Below are 9,058 nucleotides of genomic sequence, written 5' to 3' on the forward strand. Positions count from 1 at the left end.
CCCTCCTCCCTTACCTTTGGGCGGGGTCTTGGGTAGTGGGCTGAGATGCGGCCTGGCCCTGGGGACGGGACCTGGGGGGGTATGGTAGGAAGGGGTCCTGGGTCCTCACGGGAAGCACAGCACCAGAACTGCTGACACACAGCAGGAAGTCTGGGGCGGGGAAGAGAAAGGCCATTGGTTTTGAGCCAAGGCTCCGCGACCCCAGCCCGAGGCCTGTCCCGCTGGCGCTCACCTGTGCAGTAGCCTGGAGGCACCGTCAGGTCCTGGCGGTACTTCTCTTCCCCCAGCAACTGGCGCAGCCCCTCTGCTACTATATCCTTGTGGCTGAGAAGGGAGAGGGACACTGATGGCAGGAAGGCCTCAGGAGTCTCCTGGCTGTGTCCCCTACAGCTCCGTAGCCCTGGGCTCACGCCTTCGTTGCCTCGAGGCCCGTTTCCTTAAGACTCGGGAGAGAGCCTCGACCCAGACAGTGCATGCTTCCCTGGCTTTTCCGCTCTGCTGCTTTGGGGCTGGTCCTCTCCCCTCCCCAAGCCGCCCCACTCACCTGTACTTGCAGCGGGCACGGTCGGTTATGAGTGGCTGGGGGAAGATGGGCACTTGCTGCCTTCGGGGGAGGCGGGGACCCCGGTATCCTGGGAGCTCCAGCTCCACAGCAGTGTCCAGCAGTGAGAGGTAGCGCCGCACAATCAGGGCGTGAGGGGTGCCTGTGGGCGAGCGAGACTGAGGCTCGCTGGGCTGCGGACCCCACCCTACTCTCCCCTGCCTGCCGCCCACGGGGTCCCCCCAGCCAGCCCTTCCTGTCTGCGCACCACTGATGTGGCTGATGAAACCTGGAGAAAAGACAAAGTGCAGAGCTCGGAAGGGCAGACACCGCAGCTGGCACAGTGACATCAAGATGTTGACGGTGGCCAGCGGGGCCACCCCTGCTTCCCGAGCCAGGATCCTCTCAAGGCAGGGCATAAACTGCTGTTCCAGGGGCAAGTAGTTCAGCCGCCCAAAGGGCAGGACCAACTTCTGTACCACCTGCAGGAGGAGAGCAGCCATCACCAGGCGCAAAACAGTTCTCCAAAACATTTGACAAGCTGAGCCTCAGAGAGGCTTGGCCTGGAAGCTTAAAACGTCACTGCAAAGGCAGAACGACCCCTCTACCCGGCACACACACCAGAATTTCACGGCATGGCATGGCATAAGCAGTGTCTTGAGCCCCATGCAGTTAATCACCAAGTGAGCGGAGACATCACTGTGAGACCTGGCCTTGAAGGCTTAGAGGAATGGCATCAGACAGTGCCAAGAGTCCTTGGAGGGCTACAGAAAGCCAGCCACGTGATTGCGAGGTGGACGAGCTGAAGAGGGTGAGGCAAAGATGGGACCCTGGGGAACAGAGCTGAGCTGGGCGGTAGGATGCAGCAGCCAACCAAACTGGACAGGGGGCTGGGCCAGACAGGGTGGCTGAGGATCATGGGAGGGAGGGAAGCAACCCCACCTTGCTGCTGAGCTGGGCTTCCTGGACCACCAGGAAGTGAGCAATGGCTTCCAGAAGCTGGGGCTCCCGCAACCGATGCCTTGCTAGGTGCTGGGCCAGGAGCACCATCACGTGGGGTGTCAGTTCCTCTGGCCTGGCCTCTGTGAAGAGCAGCCTATCACACTGGACCTTCGGGCCAGACCTCCAGACTAGTGCCCGCCTTAGCCCAGATACCACCACCTGCCTCCTCCTCAGCTCCTGCCCCACAACCTGCCTTTAACCCCCTTTAGCACCTGCCAGGCTTCGGATGAGGTGCTGCTGTGGGTGCCGCAGGAAGCGGGGGCAGCTCAGAGCAGCTTCCAACCTTTGCCCACCTCGAAGGACAGGTTGCAGAGGGGGAGGTGGCTTCGGAGGGAGGCGGAACCTTCGCTCCCGCTCCAGGGCACACACGAGGGGCCCATCTGATGGGAATCCTGGGAGGAAGAAGGTCAGAGGAGGTGGTCCTGGTAACAGGGAGCTGCTCTGCTCTGCTCTGCTCCAGTCTTGGGGTTGTTAGTGGATTCCCAACCTCTCTCATCTCTTTTCTGGGCCCAAAGTTTTGCTATAATGTAAGTGGAAACACTGGACAAATGTGAAATACCGTGTGAACTAAAGGATCAGTACCGCCAGCTGGGAAACGCCTTATACAAAGATGGCAAGTAAGTTCTCACCTAGTGCTAACGGTGACGAATCACAGTGGCTCTTAGAGCATTGTAGCAGAACGAATCTGGGGTACCACCCTAGCTAAGCCGAAACAGACGCTGCTTAACTCTTGCCGTCTGCTGTGGATATGGGGGAGCAGCAGTCAATGTGCTGGGGTGCGTGCCATTCCTGGCAAGGCCTAAGAGGTGGACTCTGCCAGTGATCTTGGGTCTTCTACTCTATCCTTGGCTCTTTCTCTATCCTTCTATTAACACCCACCCCCCTACGCACACCCTCCTCACCAAGTAAGGCTGCAAGGTGCAGACACACGTGGATGGTGTGAATGTCAAAGGAGGGGCAGTTTCGGATGATGAGCTGACTCAAGTCCTGCAGTGTGGCCTGCTCCACAGGAGGGGGTTGTGGGCGAGACCCCAAGAGCTGGCCCAGACGACGAAGCGCCACAGGGTAGTGGTGAGTGCGCACCTTGGTAGGGTTCTGGCCCAGCCAGCGCAGCAGCTCCCCAGGGCTCTTCGCCTGCTCCAGAAGCCGCTGCAGCCCCTGCACAGGGCCGGCATGGGGGCCTCCTCTAGAAGGCCGGTCCCCCCACTTGCTGGGCCCCAGACAACAGGTCTGTATTGGCGGGAGCAGCAGCAGGCCAGACAGCCGAGCAGCAGAGGCCTGGGCAGAGAGCAGGACTCGAAGCATGGAGCTGGGTGATGGAGACCCTGAGGGGTGGCCCAGAAAAGGGGGTGAGGTTTTCTCCAAACGGGAGAAAAGCCGGCTATCTACTCCTCACCTCACTCCCCATCCAGAGGGACCTGGGGTCAGAGCAACTCCGACTCATGTTCACCCTTCTTTGTGGCTGCTCTGGTCCTCTGCCCCACCCGGCCCTCTGTTTCTTCCCATTCTTTGAAACAGCAATCAGAATCCTTCAGTGTTCTCAGCGCAGGGGTATTTACAAAGCAATTTCACATGCATCATCTCCACTGATCCTCCCTTTACACGCCTACGGGGAGGTAGGCAGGGCTGGCATTACCTCGATTTCATAGGTGGAGAAACCAAGGCCCAGAGAGGTGAAGCAGGGTTAAGTCAAGCCCGAGGTCACGAATCTGGCTAGTGGTCGCGCCCAGCCAAGAGTCCAGCTCGCCCCGGCGATACGCCCTCCCGACCACCTCCCCCTCCCGCAGGAGGCGGCGGCGGCACGGAGGGTGGAACGCGGTCCTGGGTTCCATGCTGGGCGCTCCCACTTACCAGCTGGGTGACCTTGGACAAGTGGCTTCGTCTCTCTGCCTAAGCCTCCTCGCCTGTGAAACGAGAACACAGCGCCCACCTCGGGGGGCGCCCGTGGAGCCCGAGTGCGCAGGTTTGCAATGGCGCGGAGTCGGCGGTGTCAGGGGCCCCACACCCACCCAGCCCGAGGACGCCAAGAGACCGTGATCACGGTCGCCGACACCAGCTTCCCACCGCCCTCCCGCGGCCCGCCCCGCAGGCGCCCCCCCTACATGACTCCCCAGGCCCCGCGCAGGTCGCTCCCTCAGTCGGTCTCGGGGCCCGGGAGCCGGGTTCCCCCCGCGGCCTCCTCATCGGCGGGCCACAGAGTCCGCCATCTTCCCAGCAGCCCCCGGATGCCAATCGCCGCTCAGTCCTTGGCCAGCAAGACGTGGCTCCCGTCAGGCCCTGCGCGCCGGGGCCCCGCAAGCCCCGCCCCCAGCTTCCGGGAGCCGTGCGCGCGGCGCTGGGGCGGAGGCGCCGAGGGGCAGGGGGTGGGGCCGCGGGACCGAGGGGCCAGGCTGCGACCCTGTGGCGGAAAGGTGAAGGCAGTCTGCGGCCGTCCTGGGAGGGCCGGGCACTCCCGCTCTCCCGGTGGGCAAGGGCTCCCGAGCCCGGCCCCCCACACACTCAGACACACACCGAGAGTGAAAACTTCACAGTAATTTAATCTGCACATGTTCCAGAGAATTTCCTCCGCCCCTTCAGTCCCCTCAAGGTCCTTGGGTCCCCAAATCAGCACAAGGAGCAATTAGGGACTAGAGGTGGCTGGGTCCTCAGGCAGAGCGCTAAGCCGGGCCAGGGGTGTGGTCCCACTCTGCCCAGGGCCAAGGCAGGTACAGCAGCTGCCTGACCCGGAGGACCCGACTGTCAGTGGGGGCTGAGAGCCAACAGCTGGGGGAGGTGGCTCAGAGCCATGGAGGTCACAGGGAGGAGCCTTCCCCTTCCCCTGGAATGCCCTTCGACGCAGGGCTGGGCTCCAGGGTAGTGGGAAGAGGCAGGCCGGAGCGGTGGGTCTGGGCAGACAGCAGCTCCCACCGTGTTGTGAGGAGCGAGGTCCAGCGGGGCCAGCCACACTGCTGAGAGCCCGTGGAGGCACTACGGGCGGTACATGGCAAAGGCCAGGAGACTGAGAAGCAGGGTGAAGCCGGCCAGACCCAGAGTGGCAGTCAGGGGGAAGAAGGGTCGGTATTGGATCTGGCAGTACCAGAGCAGCAGCAGCAGCAGAAGCAGCAGGGGCAGCAGCAGGCTGCCTATTTCCAGCCCGGAGGGGCCTGGCTCTGACCCCGGTGGGCATGGAGGGTGTGGGGGACCGACCCGTGTGGACACGTGGCAGTGGAGAACGCAGTTGGGAGGCAGGTGAAGGCTGCCCAGGGTCTGGGTGTCGTCTCCCAGCAGTTGCCCTTGGTAGATGAGTCGTACCTGCTGCTCCCGGCCGGGAAACTGGGTCCTGAGGAGAGAGGGACCTGGGTAATAGAGCAGGCCTCAGGCAACCCTAGTCCCTTGCCCGAGACAACACTCTCACCCTTCACCTCTGCCCCTCCGTCCACCCAGCATCCATGCCATGGCCTCCACTGGGGTACCCTACTGCTAGAAGGGGCAGTTACAGTGTGTGGGTGGGGCATCTAAGTTCCCTCATCTATAAAATGAGGGGGAAGTGTCAGGCGTCTCTGGTGGCCCTTCCAGGTCTGTGATCACTCCCTCACACTCCAGCATTTCATTCCTGTCCTGGTCCCAGCTTACCTTTTCAGGGAGCCAATGGTCTCATGGGGCCAGGCCCTGGCCACCTGCTCTGAATCGTTGAGGAATTTCAGCCGCAGTACTAGGGGCTCCTGGGGAGAGTCTGGGGGTGGTGGCGTCGCTGGGAGCCCTGTGCCAGGCTCTGGTTGTGCAGCCTGACCTCTGTGTCTCAGGCTGGGGGTCTCGGCTCCCGGGGCCTCCCCTCTGATGTTATCGATGACCGCCATGGCTTCGCTGGGCTGTGCTGGTGTTGGGGTCCCTGATGGCTGGGCCGGTGGATCGGCGCCCTCCGAGGTGTGTGTTGAGACCCAGGCGAGAGCCAGCACCACAAGGCAGGCAAGTACGGCGAAAAGGATGGTCACCTCATCACCCACCCCTTCAATCAGGGCCATGGCACCCGCCTTGCCCGCCGCGCTACCAAGCTGGAGAGGCACAAAGAACCCATGAGGGGTTGAGGGGCTGGCTCACTGGCCACGTTCTCTGAATTCCAACAGGTTCCAGACCGCCCCCCCCAACTGTCCCACAGTCCTCACTTCTCTGCCCCCTTACCGGGGCCCCACCCCTAGCACAGGCTGCTCTGACTCCTCCTGGCCCCAAACTTAACCTCGTGTGCCCCTTTCTATCACCAAATTCCAAGTGCTAACTTTTTGTAACCTGAGTTTTAGGTCTTTAACCAGCTCCCAAATTCACTAAACCGTATCCCGAGATAAGAGAGCCTTGATCTTCTAAGCAACCTCTCCCCTAAATTTACCCCTTACCAAACTTTACCCCAAAGCTTACCTAGTTTTCCGTCTACTTCATCTCAAAGTTCATCTACTTCTTCGCCTATTTCACCCCAAAGCTACTTATCTACCCCAAGCTTTTCTACTCTATCACTAAAGTTTCTCCAAGGTGTAAAAAAAAGGGCCTCTGGCCACACACCCACACACCCCCACACCCCACGCCCGCTGCCATTTATCCAAACCCCACCCGCTCGCACGGGACTGCTTTCCCAAGGCTTCCCCACACCAAACGTCGAACTCCGCCCTTTGGCAATCTGGAGCTTCCGAGGGTGGCCACCTCCCACCTAATAGCCCCTCCCGTTCCACTCGAAGTCCCACCCCGCGGCGGCCCGACTCCACGCCTCCTCTGGAAGCCTCCCCAAACCCAGTCCCCTGCTGGACCCCAGATCCCGGCCGGGAATCTGAGGCTTCGCCCTCCCCACCCCCAACTCCTCCATCACCCCTCCCATTTTCCCGACCCCCGAGCCTTGAGACCGCACAGGCGGTCCAGGGACGGGGCGAGCGGGTGCCAGCTGGGCCCGGGGCGACCAGGTAGGCGCAGTCACGGCGCGGGGACTCACCGCCGGGCTCCGCCAGCTCCATAGCGGACCCTCGGGCACTTCCGGGCGGGAGGCGCCGAGGTCGCAGACACCTGAAGGTACCCCCTCCTTCTCCGCCGCCGCCGTCCGGAGCATTGTGGGACTTGTAGTCCTGGCGGTGCGCAGTCCCCGCCCTCCGCTCTGCGGACCCACGTGCGGGGCTCCGCGGACTAGTTCAGGTGCCCTCAAGACGCCAAGAGGCTGGCGGGGCGCGCTTGGGAGTTGCAGTAGCTCCCGAAGGTCTGGGCGGAGGCAAGATCCTCCCCGTCCATGCCGGGAGCCGGAGCATCTGTGACTGCAGAAACCCACGTCAGCGGGAGCACGTCAGAGCGCCCGTGTTTCTAGATGCAGGCTCTGGTGAGCTCAAGTGCCCCTACTCACTCTTATTTATACCAGCGTGAACGCCAGAAGGCACTTTGGAACCCCCAGATTCACTCTTCAGCCCAGAACAGAGTAACCACGGGCTGCCCCACCGGTCTGGCTGAATACACCTGTCCCCAGGGCTGGCCACGCTGTTTGGGCTGTCCTGTTTCACTAGTTCCGTCTTTCTTAACCCTGCAAGACTGTGAACGAAGCATGGACTGTGGAACTAGACACAAATGCGGATCCCTTATCCCTCAATGGCTTTAGGTGCGTTTATTGCATCTCTTTGAACCTGAATTTCTTCGTTCCTAAGATCTCCCCCATAAGGCAATTATAAGGAAGAAATTAGGTGTTCTGTTAAGTGTGAAAACTATGTAAGGAATCTGTCACACAGGAGATATTTTATTTGCTCACCTAGAATTACTACAGTTCCTCCACTTGAACCTGGGCCTGGAAGTTGGGTCCTTAGCATGTTATTGTGTAGACTACACAGCAGATGTCGATTTGAGCCTCAGCCTGGCCTAGACCAGCTAATTTCTGTGGGTTTTCCCCTCCTTCCTCTGGGCTCCTATAGCCACAGAGATCTCACATCCTGGATTTAATGGGACAGTCTTGATCAAAAGTCATGTACCCTCATGTTCTTATAGCACATGCCTACCTGTGGGAGCAAGTACTCCAAGTGCTGCCTTGGGAATGTCAGTTTAGATTTATAACATAAAAAACTAACCTACCTCTAGTTCCTTCCTTTCCATTATTCATTTACTCTAGAAACATGTATTAAATGTATACTATATGCCAGGCGTTGTGTAAGATGCTGGGAATACAGTGGTGAATCAGACCCTGCCCCTACCTTCGTGGGGCCCGTATCCTACTAGAGACAGACAAATAGACAGCCCACCAGTGCTACTGCAGGTGTGTGCTGGCTGCCGGGGCAACACATTTGAGAAGACTTTAACCCTTAGCATCTCTCCTGGGAGGTACCTGGTGCGACTTCTTGCTGTCGATTCTAATTAAGCATCTAAATGAGATGTTAGGCATTGCTTTCAGTTACAGAATGTCAGAGCTCAGTGTTCTGTTAAACCACCGTATTTTGCAGATGAAGCCCAAGAAGGCTATAAGACATGCTTATAGGCAGATAGAACCTGCATTTCTCAGGAGTTGGGGAGGCCCTGTGTTGATTGGCTGCACTGAGTTCTTTGGAAGGGACAAGAAACTTAGAAATGGTGACTGGGTCGGTACTGGGGCAGAGCCGTGTGGGTAGTCAAGCGGGTGGTGGCGGGGGGGACCTTTATGCTGGGAAAAAATGTTCACTGTGAACTAGCTTGGCCTAGGAAGTGGAAGTTTGTGTAAAAAGAATGATGTGTCAACTGTGCCAAAAGACAAGGTGGGTGCAGCACCAACCAGCAGGCTGATTGGCTGGGTCAGTGCCCAGCACGTGTGGCCTCTTGTGGTTTTTAGGAAAGGTTGGGGGGGGGCAGCGCTAGCAGAACTGCATACAGCTTTGGCGATGCGAATGCAGGGGACAGGGCCAGTGAAGGGAGCTCCCTGGCCCCAGGAGTGGATAGGAACACAGGATGGACAAAGGGGTGGAGACAGGGAAAATTAAAATAGTCATGTTGCCTCTGGTGTCTCTTGAACGGGATGAAAGACCTAATATTTAATTCCTCTCTCCCTTCTCCGCACCAGCGGGGTCTCTCGGTGGTCAGCTAACCCTCCCCAGTTCTGCAGGGAATCTTTAAGGAGAGACTGGAAGATCGGAGTGGGGGAGTTGTCGAAAGTGTCATTTCCAAGAGCCCCACCAATGAAGCTCTGAGAGAGAACTGAAAATAGAAGCCAGGGACCCAGATTTGCAGTCTCCGTGCTGCAGCCCTTAGTGGAGAGTCCAGGGGAAAGCTAGAGAGAACCCGGGGGACGAGGTAGTCTCCAGGGATGACCTGGGGGCGGGGGACCAGGGAGCCAGTGTCGCACTGAAGTCAGGACGATGTAAAGGAGGCGCAGCTGGGCCTGGGCTGGCGGCCCTCCTCGGCCAATCAGCCGCGTTCATCAGCACCCTCAGGCGCAGGACACTGTTCGGGTACTACCCTGAGATCGGACACCGCGCCCCCGCCCGCGACTAGCGCAGGGAGGCTAAAGGGACAGCCGGGGCCGGAGGAAGTCAGGGCAGCTGTCCCCCCGGAGCTGTG

At 59.6% G+C, this 9,058-nt stretch overlaps 2 protein-coding genes across 3 annotated transcripts in view; one reads left to right on the forward strand and one right to left on the reverse strand.

The window, feature by feature from the left end:
• The window catches only part of SLC4A2 (solute carrier family 4 member 2), a 46,019-nt gene that overhangs the window by 12,194 nt on the left and 24,767 nt on the right, over window positions 1–9,058 (forward strand). The window contains exon 21 of the mRNA XM_023521778.1: window positions 1,753–1,758. Within this exon, the coding sequence (XP_023377546.1) occupies window positions 1,753–1,758 (6 nt within the window). The remainder of the gene's footprint in view (window positions 1–1,752; window positions 1,759–9,058) is intronic.
• On the reverse strand, window positions 4,061–6,613 carry TMUB1 (transmembrane and ubiquitin like domain containing 1). Of its 2 annotated transcripts, none has more exons than XM_011377548.2 (3): window positions 6,495–6,613; window positions 5,156–5,574; window positions 4,061–4,862 (listed from the first exon to the last, which is right to left on the reverse strand). In XM_011377548.2, exons 1-3 carry the CDS (start codon window positions 6,606–6,608, stop codon window positions 4,511–4,513), a joined length of 885 nt encoding a protein of 294 aa, XP_011375850.2. In that variant the 5' UTR covers window positions 6,609–6,613; the 3' UTR covers window positions 4,061–4,510. The 2 variants fall into 2 exon arrangements, with proteins under 2 accessions (XP_011375850.2, XP_011375851.1); XM_011377549.2 differs by lacking the exon at window positions 6,495–6,613 and adding an exon at window positions 5,933–6,285.

Source organism: Pteropus vampyrus, unplaced genomic scaffold (assembly GCF_000151845.1).
Source record: "Pteropus vampyrus isolate Shadow unplaced genomic scaffold, Pvam_2.0 Scaffold316, whole genome shotgun sequence".
Taxonomy (NCBI): domain Eukaryota; kingdom Metazoa; phylum Chordata; class Mammalia; order Chiroptera; family Pteropodidae; genus Pteropus; species Pteropus vampyrus.